At 38.5% G+C, this 19,285-nt stretch overlaps 1 protein-coding gene across 1 annotated transcript; it reads right to left on the reverse strand.

Annotated features, from left to right (window-relative positions):
- Positions 1-202: 202 nt before the first annotated feature.
- Positions 203-17,446, reverse strand: tm4sf21a (transmembrane 4 L six family member 21a). The gene is made up of 5 exons (XM_022664136.2): positions 17,146-17,446; positions 9,454-9,519; positions 6,183-6,316; positions 4,014-4,200; positions 203-1,379 (listed from the first exon to the last, which is right to left on the reverse strand). Exons 1-5 carry the CDS (start codon positions 17,320-17,322, stop codon positions 1,371-1,373), a joined length of 573 nt encoding a protein of 190 aa, XP_022519857.1. The 5' UTR covers positions 17,323-17,446; the 3' UTR covers positions 203-1,370.
- Positions 17,447-19,285: the final 1,839 nt, after the last annotated feature.

The following is a 19,285-nucleotide window of genomic DNA, read 5'->3' on the forward strand; positions in this document are numbered from 1 at the left end:
CGATTTACATTGATTTACATTAATATTATTTTGGAGATACAAGTTTTTTGACTGACAGCCACAACCCTGACAACCCTGGTTTTTAATCACAGTTTTAATTTCATGCATCTTAGCATCATGTTCTCCTCCACCAGTCTTACACACTGCTTTTGGATAACTTTATGCTGCTTTACTCCTGGTGCAAAAATTCCATTTTACATCCAGAGGTGATTAAAAAATCAGGGTTATTCCACCAAATATTGATTTCTGAACTTTTTAAAAACATTATTATTGTTTCTAAATGAATCTAAACTTGTTTTTTATTGTTATTTGAGATCTGAAAGCATTAAAGCATTTTTTTCCTTATTTTGATATTTTTTTATTTTCTGTAAATAATAAAATAAATGCTTTAAATTACAATATTTTTATTTGGAATTTGGGAAATTGCCTGTAATTTATACAATATTTATACAATAAAACAAATTTCTTAATTCAAGTCAAAAATATATCCATAAATAGTACAATCCAAAAAAGTGATTTCTTAAAATATTTTTTTTAATTTTTCCAGAGCTGTTTATTTATGTAAATTTTATTTTGTTTTATTTCTAGAATTTTGTAAAAGCTTTGCAAAGCATTTATTCTCATCATGCAAAAATCATGTATCTCCATTTTTTTTTTACATTTCTCTCTAAAGCGAATCAGAATTTGGTGATGAATGGACCAATAGAAACGCTCAAAAATATCTGGAAATTAAATCTTTTTACATTTACCTCTATTATTATTGTCTTGGAGATACAAGTTATTTTATTACCACCTCACTCTCTCCATCACAGGATAACACCTCACAACATATACAGGTATATCAAACATATCAAACATATAAACACACATTTCTCTCTTTTGTTGTCTTTTAGAACAATGTTTAATATTTAAAATGTAAATCATTTTTAAGCAACGTTATACAAAAGTTCAGTACTGTGAAATTAAAAAATAAAATCCTGCTGATTTAAAATCTACATTTAACTTCTAAAGTGTTTAGTTTTACAACATAAAAACAACCTGTGAAAAAGTAGCTGTTATATTTAAAATTACTGTAATAAAGTGAACAAATAGAGCAAAAGCTTTCAGTAAATAATAAAATACAGATCAGATAACGGCACTTTAATGAGTCTCATATTAGAAATAACCTGAGTTTTTAATGCTGATGATTAAAATACTCTAAATTAAAGTCAGTTTATTATTATTTGAGCATTAATTCAGGTGTTTTTTGGTGTTTAGTGAAATTAAAGATCTGATTCCTGTATCCAGGTGCTGAACTGCAGTCAGTAGCAGGATCTGTCCACCAGAGGCCGCTGTTTCTCTGTGCTGTGGAGCGCAGGGGGCGGGGCTTATTACAGGGGCTGGAAAAGAGGGAGGGGCTTAAATCAGCAACTTTAATACACAATTAAAATACACACTTTAATACACTTTTTACTACATTTTAACAAATAAAATGATATGTACCACTTTACAATAAGGCTCATTTATAAAGAGTCTATAAGTAATGTATAAAGGAGTTTAATAATGGTTATAAACTAAGTTGTAAATACTTTAAAACATTAATAAGCTAATTTACAACACAAAAATAAAAAGAGCAACAGCAAAAATTACTTTTTTTTAACATTTATCTAATAAGTTTTTATGAATAAAGAATAAAACTAAGAAATTAAGTTAATGCCGTCTAAAGTATCTGAGGTTTAACAGTATAAATTAATGTAGAATCACATCCTATTTGGTAAACAACAAATGCATATTATAGTTCATAACCTAATTAATAACCATTAATAAACTCCCCTTTAAACTATGTATAAACCCTTAATATAGGAGCCTTATTTTAAAGCGGTACCAAACTATTATTTTACTTGTTTACAACATTAATGACATTGTTAAACTGAATAAACAGATAAAAGTAGTGTCTAAATCTAATACAAAATGTGTCAAATTAATAGTAAGTAGTTTTTGATTTTGAAATATATGTACTGATAACCAAAGTAGATTTATATGGCATTTTATATTTTTTTGTTCACTTTAAATGCATATCGTTGCTGTCCAACTGAAAACAAGTATCTCCAAATCGGCAACTTCACAGGAGAGGTATAAAACCTTTTTAATTTTAATGGAAGTCAATGTAAAAAGAGTTAATTTTAGGTCATTTTTAAGTATTTCTATTGGTCCATTTTGTCTGTTCAAATTTTGTAGAAAACTAAAAATCATCAAAAATAAATATACTTGTTTTTCATCGGACAGCACTGATATATTTGGTAAAATAAATCAATATTTAAAAGTTATCTGAGTGATTAATGTGGCAATACTTGATTTTTTTAATCCAATCCATTATATAAAACTTTAAACACCACACAAGTCCTTTAATATGACTGAGGATATAGAATACCATATTTTAACGTCATATTTACAGTATGTTTTACTGCATTAATATAAACATAACTCACTTATATCTGATAAAAAAGAGATAAAAACGAATTGCTGAATAAATATTGTAAAATATGCAATAAAAGCAATAATGGTAATAACCGTTCCACAGTCGCTTAACGCTGCCCTGGTAGTAAAATGCAAACTACCCCATAAACTATATTTAAATTTACTGCTTTTATCTAACGCTCGTATCCAGAGGGATTTACATTTTAACCACCTGATACAGGTAAGAGAACAGAGTGAACCTGCAGTACTGTAAAGTAAAAAATCCTAAAACACCACAGCAACCACTACACCAATACATTTATCAGCGAGCAACCACTTAGGATACCAAAGCAACCACCAAGACACAAGCTATAAGCCACTGAGCAACTCCAAAGTAACCACCGACAAACCAATTAGCAACACCATAGCGACCACCTACCAACCAAATATAAACCACCTAAAGCACCCTAGCAACAATAAATTAAAAAACTAGCAAACATCTGGGATACTAAAGAAAAGCCTTTAGAAACCACCTAAAACACATGTCGACTGACATAACTACCAACTGGAGCACCCTAGCAACCACCAAGCAACAATAAAACAACAAACTAGAATCCACCTGGGATACCATGCCAACCACTCTGCAATTTAGGTTATAAGCCAAACCAACTAGCAACAACATAGTGACAACCTAGACACCTTACATACTGTAAACCACCTGAAGCACCCTAGAAACCACCTAGAAACAATTAAGTAACCAACAACAACCACCTGGGATACAAAATCAAAGCCATGAAAAACACCTGAGATACCATGGTATCTGCCAGTGAAACCACCTGTTGCTTGCACCCTCCAACAATAATTTAACCAACAGGCAACCGCCTAGAATATCAAAGCAACTCCTGAGCAATGAGTGATACTAGCCACTGAGCAACAACAAAGTAATCACGGACCAACCAACTAGCAACACCATAGCGACCACCCTTATACCAGCAAAAATACTGTAAACCACCTAAAGCACTATAGCAACCAATAAATAAAAAAACTAGCAACAACCTGGGATACCAAAGGAAAAGCTTTTAGAAACCGTATAAAATACCATAGAAACTGCCATAGCAACCACCTGGAGCATCTCTAATGACCTGAAGCACCCTAGTAACGACCTGAATTATCATGGCATCAAAACAGGTGCATTTGATTGACCACATAGCAACAGCCTAGCACATATTTTTGAGATATCAAGCTGTGTATTAAGCCCCATCCGTAAAAACAGGAGGAACAGTGAGTTTTTAGGCTTTTTTCTCGGTCACATGACCTCAACACGGTGTTCAGTAGCTCCTCCATTTCCACTCGCTGTTTTTTTTTTTAAACGTAGATCTCCGTAGAAACCGTGGAGCGCCCAAAGTGTACAGTAATTACGGTGCGCAGCAGTGGACAAATATCTATTTTATTAAAGGCGCGGAGACGAAACTCAGAGATGTGCGTCCGGACGGGACTAAAATTACCGGAGGAGCACGGAGTTCAGAGAAAAACAGTAGATAATTCAGCCTGTAATTTACTCAGAGGACGTCTCTCACCCCCTTCTCTTTGCAGGTTCCGCAGAGGCAGCCGAACAGGCCGTTGATCATCTGGGCGCCGCACAGGATGAGCTGCAGGCCGCTGGTCACCAGCAGCGTGGAGAACAGACCCACGTTAAACTCCACCACGTTCTTCGGCGCCGTGCAGAGTGACCAGCTATTCCGATCATTCAGATAACTCTCAGACCTGAAACATAGAGAGAGAGAGGAAGTCTTTAGAAAACTCAGTAAATCAAGATTCATTCAGTTTATCAGGAAAAACTGTGCAATTCCAATGATGCTCTATATATCTACAGGGGTTGGAGAATGAAACTGAAACTCCTGTCATCATTTTAGTGTGGGATTTTAGGTTTCATGGCTAAATTGGAGCAGCCTGGTGTTCAATCTTCATTAATTGCACATTGCACCAGTAAGAGCAGAGTGTGAAGGTTCAATTAGCAGGGAAAGAGCACAGTTCTGCTCTAAATATTGCAATGAACACAACATTATGGGAGACATACCAGAGTTCAAAAGAGGACAAATTGTTGGTGCACGTCTTGCTGGAGCATCTGTGACCAAGACAGCAAGTATTTGTGATGCATCAAGAACCACGGTATCCAGGGTAATGTCAGCATACCACCAAGAAGAACCAACCACATCCAACAGGATTAACTGTGGATGCTGTAAGAGGAAGCTGTCTGAAAGGGATGTTCGGGTGCTAACCCGGATTTTATCCAAAAAACATAAAACCACAGCTGCTCAAAGTTGGTTCCTCTATGCTGGATATAAGATGAGATTGAGAGGGTTGGGTTTGGTGGAGGTTCTACAGGTTCTGTATGGATCCTGCAGCACATTTACCCACAGATGTTGCTACAGCTGGACCTGTAGATCCTGTAGCTCTACACTCGTAGAGTTTCAGCTGATAGTACCATAAATGCTGGATTGGTGATAAATCTGGAGAGCGGGCAGGACGAGGAAGTGCTGCAATCTGGTGGAGACGTTCCTGGGAAACCCTTGCTGTATCCTGTCAAAAAATGGTATCAATTCTGTATAAGCGTCTGCAGGATGTTCTGCACAGATCACTGAGATCACTGTCAGTAATGTTCCTCCTATCACTACTAGGAGTGACCGACTTGCACTGTATGAGATGATCACCAGATTATTGATCACACTTGCAGTTTGTAGGGGCTGTGTGTTGCTTTAGATCCTCCGTACTCTGTCGCAAGATCCCAAACCGAACCTGGATTCGTCACTGAAGACAATATGGTTTCTCTGTATTTTTTTTTTTTTTTTTGCATTTTCTCCCTAATTTTGCACGGCCAATTACCCAACCCACTCATTACGACTCCCCCTATCACTAGTGATGCCCCAACACACGCCTCCACTGACACATGCAAAGTCAGACTCCGCCTCTTTTCTTGAACTGCTGCTGATGTTGTAGCATTACCGAGTAGCATCACAGCGCTAACACTAGCACAGCGACTCGGTTCTGATACATCAGCTCACAGACGCAGCCTTGTGCTGATCCACATCACCCTTTTTAGTGATGAGGGGAGAGAGCACCATCTACTGTACCCACTCAGAAAGTGCAGGGCCAATTTTGCTCCCTCTGAGCACCAGCAGCTTGACGGCAAAGCTGCATGACCCGGATTCGAACCTGCGACCTTCCTTTAATTGTAGCAGTGCTTTAAACCGCTGGAGCACTCAGTGCCAGTTTCTCATTAATTCAAACAACCACAGCAAACAAAGTTGCCTTAGTCTGGCTGATGGATGAACTAGATGACGGACAACTCGTCCAAGCGTCCATATCCTGCTTATCATCTGTATGAGATGATCACCAGATTATTGATCACACCAGCAGTTTGTAAGGGCAGTGTGTAGCTCCAGATCCTCCATACTCGGTCGCAAGATCCCAAAACGAACCTAAAGACAATTCGTCACTGAAGACAATACGTTTTCTTGTTAATTCAAACGACCACTTCAAACGAAGTTGATGTATTCTGGGTGATGGACAAAAACTATATGGCGGGCAACTCGTCCAAGAATCCATATCCTGCTTCTCTCAATCTCTCACCAGGAGGTAAACTACTCACGAATAGCTTCTGAGAGCCTTTATTTAGTCAGGGAAGCAAGGCAAGTACTCTTATACCCTCCTGTGGAAAGACCCTTTGTGTTGTATTGAACTCTTACCTGTCTTTGAAAGGTGTGGTCCAGATCAGCAGGACTTTGCAGTAGGGTCCGTTCACCAGTCCTAACATTGCCACTACGAAGCTGTAGAGGGCGCCAGCAACACCGAGCGCTGCGAAGGCGATGGACAGGAACATCTACAACACAAGCAGAGAGTTTATCTGTTATTTTATGTTAAAGAAAATCTTATTTACGGATGGAAAAGATGCAGGTTTGTGGTCTTGGCGGTGCACGGTACATTGCTGACCGTCGCTAAAATATAGTGTACAGTTCAGGACGCAAACTGTTTGTGTGTGTATACAGTGTGTGTGTGTGTGTGTGTCTGTGTTTGTGTGTGTATACAGTGTGTGTGTTGGAATGTCACTGCCGAGCTGCTGGTCACATGTGTGACACTGAAATTCAATTATAGGAACTGAACCCTCTGAGTCAGTCATTACCGGCTCCAGCTACTGTCCACTGTTTACGCTGACCGTCCAACTCCATTCCAACTCTACTGGGAGCTTGAGGGGGTTAATTAGGGTTAAAAATGCCCAAAGCTCCGCCTCCACCTACCAACCCCACACAAACGACCTGAAGCACCTAGCAACCACCAAGCAACAACAAATTAACCAGCTAGCAACCACCTGGGATATAAAAGAAAAGTCATAAACAACACTTGCAGCAAAAGCAACCGCCAAGCAACAAAATAAAATAACCAACTAGAATGCACATGAGAAACCATGGAAAAGCCATAGAAACCACTTGAAATACTATGGCAACTGACTTAGCAACCACCAAGCAACAATATAAAACAACAAGCTAGAATGCACCTGGGTTAATTAGGATTGAAAGAGCCCATTCCATCCCTCTGAGCGTCCCACCTGAAGCAACCTAGCAACCACCAAGCAACTTTAAATTAAACAACTTGCAACTACCTGGGATACCAAAGCAAAGTCATAAAAAACACTTAAAATACCATGGCAACTGCTATAGCAACCACCAAGCAACAATAAAATACCAAAGCAACCATCTATGGGTTAATTAGGGCTAAAAGTGCCCATTCTATCCCTATAAGCTCCGCCTCCACCTACCAAACCCCATATAAACCACCTGAAGCCCCCTAGAAACCACCAAGCAGCAATAAAATAACCAATTAGAATGGACCCTAGCCACTAAAGCAAATCTATAGAAACCACTTGAAATACCATGGCAACTGCCATAGCAACCACCAAGCAACAATATAAAACAACCAACTACAATGCACCTGGGATACAAAATCAACTAGCTCTGGTGTTAATTAGGGCTAAAAGATCCGATTCCATCCCTCTACCTTCACCTACCAAACCCCATATAAACCACCTGAAGCACCCTAGCAACCACCAAGCAACAATAAATTAACCAGCTAGAATGAACCTTGGATACCAAAGCAAATCTACAGAAACCACTAGAAATACCAAACCAACTGCCATAGAAACTATTAGCCACTAAGCACCAAAAAGTAACCGCTGACCAACCAATTAGCAACACCATAACAACCATCTACCAACCAAATATAACCCGCTTAAAGCACCCTAGCAACAATGAATTAAACAACTAGCACCACCTACGATACTTAAGCAAAGCCATAGAAACCAGGTGAAATGCCATGGCAACTGCCATAGCAGCCACCAAGCAACAACTAAACTAAAACCACTAGAATGCACCTGGGATACCAAAGCAACCCCAAAGCTATGGGGTTAATTAGGGCAAAAAGAGCCATTAAAAACAAATTAAATATGGTGAATGCCAAAGCAAACACCAAGCAACTAACTTGTAGCCACTGAGCAAACCCAAAGTAACCACTGACCAACCAATTAGCAACAACACAGCAACCACCTACCAACCAAGTAACAATAAAACAACCAACTAGAATGCACCCTCTGGGCTCTGCCTCCACCCACCAACCCCAAATATACCATCTGAAGCACCCTAGCAACCACCAAGCAATAGCAAACTACTAGCCACTGATCAACCCCAAAGTAACAACTGACCAACTAATTAGCAACACCATAGCAACCACCTACCAACCAAATATAAACCATATACAGCACTCTAGCAGCAATGAATTAAACAACTAGCACTAACTAGCTCAAGTGCTAATTAGTTTGTTAGGTATGAGCTTTAATTAGCTGCTAGTCCAATTAGCCTGGTAGCTAGCTGCAGTGCTAAAGCTATATATTAAGTGTATAATTAGCTGATAGACTGAGTTTAGGGTAGTTGGGGGATTTAGGTCGTGTATTAGCTGAGTTACTGAAGTATCTCTTTAATGCAGGGGGATCTGTAACCGGGCTGTAGGTGTTTATAGCTGTGACTCAGCCCTGATCAGGTTTTATAGAGTTATTGATCAAATCTGATAAACAGACGACTGGAGCTTAGCGGGCGTGGCGTTTCTACAGAGAGTGTGTGTGTGTGTAGAGTGTGTGTGTGAGTGTGTATAGAGTGTGTGTGTGTGTGTGTAGTGTGTGTGTTTGTATTAGATAGTTAGATAGATAGAAATCTCATGACCCTGAGACTGACTGTGTGTGAAGCGTATCTGTTTCCGTTGGTTTCCTGTCTCTATGGAAACACTTTATGTAAACATAAACAGATCTGAACTTCTCCTCTTTCTCTCCCTCCGACTCTCTTTTTCTGCCTCTCCCTCTCTCTCTATCTCTCTCTGTCTCTTTCCATGCCTCTCTCTTTCACGTCGCATGTGCCAACACTCTGTTTAATATCGTCGCATTTCAAGTGAAAAGCAGATATCTCCATTTTTGCCGATTTTTAGTTTAATATATTATTTACACAGGCAAAGTGTCTCTTACACTGTGCTAAAAATTCTTGATGATCAGACCAATAGAAATACTTCAAAATGACCTGAATTAAACTCGTTTTACATTGACTTCCATTGAAAGTTTAGAAGGTTTTATCTCTCTCCTGTAAAGTTTTAGTTTTACATTGCACAGCAAACTCTGGTTGAAAAGTATAAAATGGGAATTGACCTATGCCACTTTTGCTAAAATGTGCTGAGTATAATGTGGGGATTGGCCTGTGCAGCTTTTGGCAACCCCCCGGCTGCAGGGTATAGTATGGGAATAGTCCTGAGCTCCTTAATTCCAAGAGAGGATGAAAAACACACACATAAATAGACACAAATTTGATTTATAAATCCAACAAATGTCAAAAATAGCGAAAATATACAGTAGGATATGATGGGCGCTGTAGTGTGCACTAACTAGTGTACACTAAGTAGTGTACACTGGGATTACTGAACACTCACCCCACAGCGGTTCCCACAGCAGCCCTGCTTTCCTGTCAGGTGAATGAAGAGGGCGGGGGCTAACACCTGAAACAGAGGAGAACAGGTAAATGTTAAACACACATTAGTAATATTATAGCTAGCAATTAGCAATTAGCATCTACATGATGTTCTACATGAACTATGCAATTGAGATCTCCCCAGAGTGGCTCAATGATATTGAGGTCAGGAGACTCTGAAGGCCACTCCTGAACCTTCACTTTGTTCTGCTGTAGCCAATCACGGGTTGATTTGGCCTTTTGTTGTGTTTTGGGTCGTTGTCATGTTGGAAGGTCCAAGTACTTCCCAGGCGCAGCTTTCGACAGCAGGTTTCCTCCAGTATTTACCAAGTTTCACACATCCCCAAAACATCAGCAATCCACCACCATGCTTTACAGTAAGAACGGTGTTCCTAATCATGTAAGGTTTGTGCAATGCAAAAATAGACAAAATATATGCAAATTAAGACAAATATATGTATATTAAGCAAAAAAATCAGCCAATGGGATAAGCACAATTTTCTTGGTAAGATTTCTTACAAAAAGCAATGGCAAAATCTCAAAATGAGTGAAGGAACACCTAAATCAAGCTAAAAAGTCACTGTTTTTGGACACAAGAATCTGAATAACTTGATTTCTGCTTGATTAAGCTTATTTTGAGTTCAAATGACTTAAAATAAGGTACAAATTCTTACAAAGTAAGAATGATTAAGATAATTATCCCTAAAATAAACACTTACACAAAGCTTAGTAAGACACACTGTAAAAAAAACTGTAGTTTTTACAGGAAAACGCTGGCAGCTGTGGTTACCAGAGTTTTCCTGTTAAAATTACAGACGATAAGTAAATAACTCTACTGAAAAAAAATGTAAATTAATTTACAGTGATTGAAATCACTGCTAAATTACAATAATAATCTGTCAAGTTTTCACTGCTAAGATTTAGTTTTTTGCAGTGTGATTGCAGCCAAAAAGTTAGATTTTGGTTTTATCTCTTCAAATTAACCTGTTTCAGAAGTTTTAAGGTTTGTCTCCTTAATACTTTGTGGAATTTTCGCAGTTTTCGCATCTTTCTTTTGCCGAGTCAACCATGCATCCCATAGTTCTTCAAGTGGCTCCTTACTGTGCATCTCGAAACAGCCACAGCGCTCAGAGAGTCCTCAGAGAGTTCTTTGCATCCCAAAAAACATTTCTTGTACATTTTTTGTTGGTCTACCTGAGCGTGGGTTTGTTTTTTTACAGAGTCCCATAATTTTCTATTTGTGAATCACAGTTTGAACACTGCTGATCGGCCTCATCAATTCCTTGGAAATCTTTTTTGTATCCCTTTTCTGAAATCTTAGCAAGTGAAATGATCTAGTTTCAAAGCTATAAATCTTATTTCTTGCTCTGATAAGAATATTTAGTCTTACTAAGCATCATAAATGTAAGATTGTTTAACATATTTGAGAAATAGTTATCTTATTCAGTCTTAATTAGAATGTTCACCTTATTTTAAATCATTTAAACTCAAAATGAACACAAAAAGTCAGCAGTAAAGTTGTTCTGATTTGTGTAGAAATTTAAGCTAAAAAATACAATATTTTTGCTGATTTGAGTCTTAATTCACTCATTTTGAGGCTTTGTCGTTGCTTATTTTAAGAAAACTTTATTAGAAAAATTGGCAGATTTTTTTTGCCTAAGTTAAGCATTTATATCTCAATTTAAATACATTTTATCTAGTTTTTGCCAATGGATTTTTTGCAGTGTATTGATAATTGACATTTCGTTTGCTCCTCAATGGCTTCACCCAACCACTATATAAATCTACATAAAGCTCTGTAAAAATGAAGAGATCACTTTGCTTTTTATAGGTTAATGTTTGAGTAAAATTAATATTGTTTCAAATTGTTTTATTCTAAAAACTATGGACAAAATTTTTCTCTCAAATTCCAAATAAAATATTCTCATTTAGAGCATTTATTTGCAGAAAACGGGAAATCAATATTTGGTGGAATAACCCTGGTTTTTAATCACAGTTTTAATTTCATGCATCTTGGCATCATGTTCTCCTCCACCAGTCTTACACACTGCTTTTGGATAACTTTATGCTGCTTTACTCCTGGTGTAAAAATTCAAGCAGTTCAGTTTGGTGGTTTGATGGTTTGTGATCATCCATCTTCCTCTTGATTATATTCCAGAGGTTTTACATTTGTTAAAATCAAAGAAACTCGTCGTTTTTAAAGGGGACATGAAACACTTCAAGTATTTCGTTTAATTCACAAGATGTATTTTCCCTCTAACAAATTTTATAAGTTTAACAGTTGTCAGTGAAGCGGAATTAAAATAATAAGCAATCTAAATGTCATTTTTTTAAGTAAGGGCAGCGCCATCTTGTCCCAGCGCTGAAAGTGACGTCACGAGGTTGGTTCTCGCACGCCTCACTACTATGATCTATGAGAATACTGTAATTTAGCTCCTCAATAAATAATAAAATCCAAACCAAAACTCAATGCAGAGCGGGGGGCACTTTTGTATTGTCCCTGTGTGTAGTAATACTGGGAGTAGTGAATTTTAATAGGGTGAGGAATGAGAAATATTTACTTTCACTTTCATACCTTCAGCGGGGCCCGCAGCGCTGAAGCGTGAGAATCCTCCGGTTAGCTGCAACGCTAGGGGTTAGTGGCGAGCACTTTCTAGACCAGGACTATGTGAAGGAGAGGGGTTTGAGTCAGGAGCATTAGCGCCGGATAAATAAGCTGAAGTCCGAGGCTTTTTTCCTCCGTTTTTTATTTTTCCTCTGATCAGCTGGAATGTACAGACCGTCCGACTGATGGTAACGTTACTATGAAAGCAGCAGCTGTGAGCCGCACCAGCCAAACAACACGCCCACCCAGCAGAGCAGCGAGAGGTACCGTTACCGAAAATCTAGATAAAATGACAATTTAAAGATAACATAGCTAGCGTTAGCTACTTAGCTAGCTATCTTATTCTAGCTAGCCAACGCTAGCTAACTAGCTAACACTAACTAGATAAAGCTAAGTAACCCAGTAAGCATTCTAACTTCTAAACTGAACGGTTTATCAACCAAACAGCGCCTGGATGTTTCAATATCCACTTAAATCATGTTCGTTTCATTCAGTCTTAATGAACTCTGGACTTTGCATGTTAAATAGCTAAATGTATATAAAATAGCTGGTTAACTGAATGGTAGTACCTGCTGTGGACGCGCTGCAGGGTTCTGCACGGCTCCACGTAGAGAGAGAATAAACACTCCCAAAACGTCTCTCTCTCAGAAAAGCATCTGAAAAGTCCTGCTCAGGTTTATACAGGAAAGATCTCTGAGTAAATGCTCCATGTTAGCCTAGTTCAGCTTCGTCTTCATCCATAATCTCGACAAACAACAAGCTCTTTTCCTCTAGCTATATGCCTGGGATCTTAAACCAACCAACCTTGTGACGTCACCAGTGCTGCACGGGCAACATGGCGGCGCCCTAGCTCAAACATAACAAACATAAATATATTATAATTTAGTGTGTAAACATTTTATATAAAAAAATCCCCCCCAAATAAATTCCATTATATTTAATACCTTAGAAAACTTGTACAAACTGAAATGTTTCATGTCCCCTTTAAGTTGTATTTTATTTTTACAGAGCTGTATATGGTTGGAGTAGGAAATGGGGTGGGTCCACATTCTTTCCCACGGAGTGTATGATTAAGAGTGAAGGTCATGACTGTACAGTGTACACACACACCTACACACCCTCAACATGATTCACACACACTTCAACCCCCCCACCCCCCTCCACACACACACTCGTCAGAAATACAGCAGAACTACAAACAAGTTCATTCAAGTGTTAAGCTTCCTTTACTTTAGAGAAAGGGGATTATACTCTTCTTCAGAAAGTCACAGTACATGTTGGAACTCAGCTCCCCACTGCCGGAATCACTCATACAGCCCCAGAACATGATGCTACCACCACCATGCTTTAGACTGTAGACCAGTGACAGGTGTCTTGGTACTCCTCACCAGGACGCCGCCACACATGCTGAACAAGTTTATCTCACAGGACATGGTTCCAGTAATCCATGCTCTTAAACTGCTGGTCTTCAGTAAACTGATTACAGGCTTTCTTGTGCATCAGCTTCAGAAGAGGCTTTCTTCTACACTGTAAGCCCGGATAAGCTGAATTTACTTAAACAATCTGAGGAAACTGGTTGCCTTAAAAAAAAAGTTAAGTTATGAGTAATGAAAACTTAAGTCAGCATAACTTAGAACTTAGAAGTTATTTCAACTAAAGGGGAAGTTGATTTAACGTTTTTTTATTGTTGTTATACTGTAAAACAGGACAAGATAGGTTTAGTTTAATTAACTTTTTTAAGCAGCCAGTTTGCTCAATTTTTTTTAAATTAATGAATAAAAATAATTAATGAAGAATGAAAACTTGAGTTAGCATAAATTAAAACATCAAGTTATTACAACTAAAATGAAACTGGATTTATTTGTAAGGTAGCCCAGGGGGGAATCACTACACACTGATGGTGAGTGTCTGTCAGAAACTGTTGGACACGCCCAGTATGCAAATAGATTGTGACAGAAGCCAATGGAAAAGAAGCTGTTAATGGCAAAACAGACTAAACTCAGTTATTATAAGTTGGTTCAACTCAAAGATCTCAGTTTGAATAGTACAGCATATGTGAACAAAAATTCAGTTCAACTAACTCAAAATATAGTTGAGTATTGTTTAGAAATATCCAATTTTATATAAAACAGACTTAAATCATTTTAGTTTAAACAACGTATGATGTTACAGTGTATAACCATTTAAAGCTAATCTCTGGATATTACTCTGAACACATCTAGTCTAGACCTTTATATCTTTATATTGAGCAACAACTCAGTTTCTCACATCCTCAGAGAGTTCTTTACCATGAAACTCACCAAATTTGACCCACAAGAACTATAAATAACCATGTAAAGGTTTTAAAATATTCTTTGTTCTGCTCTAGAAGTTCTTTAGACTCTAGATTCTAACTCAAATTTTGCGTGAACAACTATTCAACCAAACCAAGATATATTTTAAAGGTCTGGAAACAGTTAGGTGTGAAGGAAGTTCTAAAAAAAAGGGGGACGGAAGTGAAAACCACAATTCATCACATACAGCAGAACTCGAGATTAAACCACAAACTGTAACAGAAGACTGAAAGCAAATCCCACATTACTGCTGAACCCTCCTCCTCCACACTGACCACTCCAGCCGGTCCAACAAAACAACAGAAACTAAAGAACCAACAGAACCTAAAAAAAACTAAAGAACCAATAAAAACTAAAAAAAATAAGAAACTAAAGAACCAACAAAACCTAAAGAAACAACAGAACCTTAATAACCAACAAAAGCTAAATAACCAACAGACCCTAAAGAACCAACAGATTCTATAGAATCAACAGAAACTGAAAAACAACATAAAATAAAGAACCAACAGAACCTAAAAAAACTAAAGAACCAATAGAATCTAAAAAAACAATAGAACCTAAATAGACCAACAGAAACGAAATAATCATCAGAAGCTAAAGAACCAACATAAAAAACAAAAGAAACAAAAAAAACAACACAATTTAAAAGAACCAACAGAACCTAAAAAAACAGAATCTAAAGAAACAACATAACCTAAAGAACCAACAGAACCTTAATAACCAACATAACCTAAAGAACCAACAGAACCTTAATAACCAACAGAACCTAAAGAACCAACAGAACCTTAATAACCAACAAAAGCTAAAGAACTAACAAAAGCTAAAAAAACAACAGAACCTAAATAACCAACAAAAGCTAAAGAACCAACAGAACCTAAAGAATCAACAGAACCTGAAGAACCAACAAAACCTAAAGAACCAACAGAACCTTAATAACCAACAAAAGCTAAAGAACTAACAAAAGCTAAAGAACCAACAAAAGCTAAAGAACCAACAGAACCTAAATAACCAACAGAATCTAAATAACCAACAGAAACTAAAGAACCAACAGAAACTGAAGAACCAACAGAACCTAAAGAACCAACAGAAACTAAAGAACCAAGAAAAACCAAGGAACCAACAGAACCTAAATAACCAACAAAACCTAAATAACCAAGAAAAGCTAAAGAACCAAGAAAAGCTAAAGAACCCAATGAACCAACAGAACCTGAGGAACTAATGCTGGAACTAAGTGATCATGCAGGAGCTTCAGTGGAGCTTCAGGGCGTGGCAGCAGAAACTCTACTGAACATGCGGATCAATAAACCTGTGAGATAAATCTACTGAACTGAACAGAGCCCACGCCCTGATCTGTTAATATATAATCAAACTGTTAAACTGTTAAATACTAACTAATATTTATGGAACTGATTAAACTGTTTTGGAAACAACAGTTTTTTTTTTCTATTCCAATATCAAATTAAAATTGGAATAGAAAAAAAAAACAGTTTTTAGTTTGATGTTCTTAAGAAGCATTGCTTGATGTGAATCATGCCTCAACCAAAAGATCAAACTCTCAGAAGACCTACGATCAAGAATTGTTGACTTGCATGAAGCTGGAAAGGGTTACAAAAGTATCTCTAAAAGCTTTGATGTTCAGGTTTCCACGGTAAGACAGACGCTCTACAAATGGAGAAAGTTCAGCACTGTTGCTACTCTCCCTAGGCGTGGTTAAGTCCTGTAAAGATGACTGTAAGAGCACAGCGCAGAATGATCAATGAGGTGAGGAAGAATCCTAGAGTGTCAGCTGAAGACTGAATATAGAAATCTCTGGAACATGCTCACATGTTTGTTGACAAATCAATAAATACAATAAGGAAAACTTTAAACAAGCGTGGAGTTGATGGGAGGACACCACGGAGGAAGACACTGCTGTCCAAAAAAAAAACACAAAAAGCTGCATGTTTGAAGTTAGAAGTTTGTAAAAAAAGAGCACCTGGATGTTCCACAGCAGTACTGGCTAAATAAACTGTGGACAGATAAAATCAAAATTAAGTTGTTTGGAAGGAAAACACAAAAGGCACTGCACACCATCATCAAAACTCATCCCAACTGTAAAACATGGTGGAGGGAGCATCATGGTTTGGGGCTGCTTTGCTGTCTCAGGGTCTGGATGGATTTTGCCGTCATCAACGGAAAAATGAATTCCCAAGTTTACCAAGTTTACATTTTTCAGGAAAACTTAAGACCATCTGTCCTCCAACTGAAGCTCAACAGAGGATAGATGATGCAACAGAACAACGACCCAAAACTCAGAATTAAATCAACAACCGAACGACTTCAACAGAAGAAAATAAATAAATACTCCTTCTGGAGAGTCCTGACCTCAACTCAAGGCCAATGCTTTGAGCTTTAAAAAAAACAACAGAAAACACAAAAAAGTGCAGATTTTACACTCTGATTATAGAGGTTCTATAAAGGGTTCTCCTAACAATAGAGGAAGCGTTTTTGGAGGAACCTACAGCAATAATAACCTATTTTTAAATCTGTTTAAACAAAAAGTCCTTTGTCTTTCTTTGTTACAGAACATTTAAAGAACCAAAAATGAGTGTTTTTAACATAAACCAAAGGAAATTTGGGGAAGTTTAGAACCGATTAGAACTTTTCTGAAGCAGTAAAGACAGTTTCAGTGTTTTTTCATGTTTTATTTTCATTAGAAGAGTAAAATAAATCTCACCATCAGTCCTCCTCCGATCAGACCCCCCATGTACTTCACCTCCTCGGTGAGGTTCCCGTCCCGGGCGTACTCGGTGCTCCAGCCGGGGAAGAAGAGGATGATGTTACAGAGGACGGAGATGAAGGCCAGGGGGTAGAGAGAGGCGGCCACGAAGCGAGAGCACTTTCCCGTACACATCCTGAAGCAGACTTTACTCACACCTTACTCACACCTTACTCAGACTCTACACGTTCAGTAGATCAGTGGTGGAGGAGAGGTTCTCTCAGGTTCTGCTGCTGTTTCTCTCTGGAGCTGAAGCTCATGTGCTCTAACTAACCAGAGTGGGATGGGCTTATCTGTGTGTGTGTGTGTATAGTGTGGGTGTATAATGTGTGTATACCTATAATGTGTGTGTGTGTGTGTAGTGTATTGTGTGTATAGTGTGTGTGTTTGTGTGTAATATGTGTGTAAGTGTATGTATATAATGTGTGTGTATAATGTGTGTGTATAATGTGTGTGTATAATATGTGTGTACAGTGTGTGTGTACAGTTGTGTGTATAATGTGAGAGTGTGTATAGTATGTGTGCATATAGTGTGTTTAAATGTGTGTAAATGTGTTTGAGTGTATAATGTGAGTGTGTGTGTACAGTTGTGTGTATAATGTGTGTGTATATGTGTTAACTGTGTGTATGAGTATATGTGTACAGTGTATGTGTGTAAATGTGTATAATGTGTTTGAGTGCATAAAGGTGTATAATATGAGTTTAGTGTGTGTAAGTGTGTGTACAGTGCGTCTGTGTGTACGGTGTGTGTGTGTGTGTGTGTGTACGGTGTGTGTGTGTGTAGTGTGTGTGTGTGTGTGTGTGTGTGTGTGTGTACGGTGTGTGTGTACGGTGTGTGTGTGTGTGTACGGTGTGTGTGTGTACGGTGTGTGTGTGTGTGTGTGTGTGTATAGTGTGTGTATTGTGTGTGTGTGTGTGTGTGTGTATAGTGTGTGTGTGTGTATAGTGTGTGTGTGTGTGTGTGTGTGTATAGTGTGTGTATAGTGTGTGTGTGTGTGTGTGTGTGTATAGTGTGTGTGTGTATAGTGTGTGTGTGTGTATAGTGTGTGTGTGTGTGTGTGTGTGTATAGTGTGTGTATAGTGTGTGTGTGTGTGTGTGTGTGTGTATAGTGTGTGTGTGTGTGTATAGTGTGTGTGTGTGTGTGTGTGTGTGTGTATAGTGTGTGTATAGTGTGTGTGTGTGTGTGTGTGTATAGTGTGTGTGTGTGTGTGTACGGTGTGTGTGTGTATAGTGTGTGTGTGTGTGTGTGTATAGTGTGTGTGTGTGTGTGTACGGTGTGTGTGTGTATAGTGTGTGTGTGTGTGTACGGTGTGTGTGTGTATAGTGTGTGTGTGTGTGTGTACGGTGTGTGTGTGTATAGTGTGTATAGTGTGTGTGTACGGTGTGTGTGTGTATAGTGTGTGTGTACGGTGTGTGTGTGTATAGTGTGTGTGTGTGTGTGTACGGTGTGTGTGTGTATAGTGTGTGTGTGTGTGTGTACGGTGTGTGTGTGTATAGTGTGTGTGTGTGTGTATAGTGTGTGTGTGTGTGTATAGTGTGTATAGGGTGTGTGTGTGTGTGTACGGTGTGTGTGTGTACGGTGTGTGTGTGTGTGTGTGTGTGTACGGTGTGTGTGTGTACGGTGTGTGTGTGTGTGTGTGTGTACGGTGTGTGTGTGTACGGTGTGTGTGTGTATAGTGTGTGTGTGTGTGTATAGTGTGTGTGTGTGTGTATAGTGTGTGTGTGTATAGTGTGTGTGTGTGTGTACGGTGTGTGTGTGTACGGTGTGTGTGTGTGTGTGTGTACGGTGTGTGTGTGTACGGTGTGTGTGTGTGTGTGTGTACGGTGTGTGTGTGTATAGTGTGTGTGTGTGTGTGTACGGTGTGTGTGTGTACGGTGTGTGTGTGTATAGTGTGTGTGTGTGTGTATAGTGTGTGTGTGTGTGTATAGTGTGTGTGTGTATAGTGTGTGTGTGTGTACGGTGTGTGTGTGTTAGATAAGGGTGAGTAGTATTTTCCGGCTGATTCTACAGAACACTCCCAGTCTCGTCTCCACTGGACACACAATAGGTCAGCTTTTAAAGATCACACCTGTACCTGCCCCGCCCCTCCTCACCTG

Source organism: Astyanax mexicanus, chromosome 1 (assembly GCF_023375975.1).
Source record: "Astyanax mexicanus isolate ESR-SI-001 chromosome 1, AstMex3_surface, whole genome shotgun sequence".
In the NCBI taxonomy this organism is placed as follows: Eukaryota; Metazoa; Chordata; class Actinopteri; order Characiformes; family Acestrorhamphidae; genus Astyanax; species Astyanax mexicanus.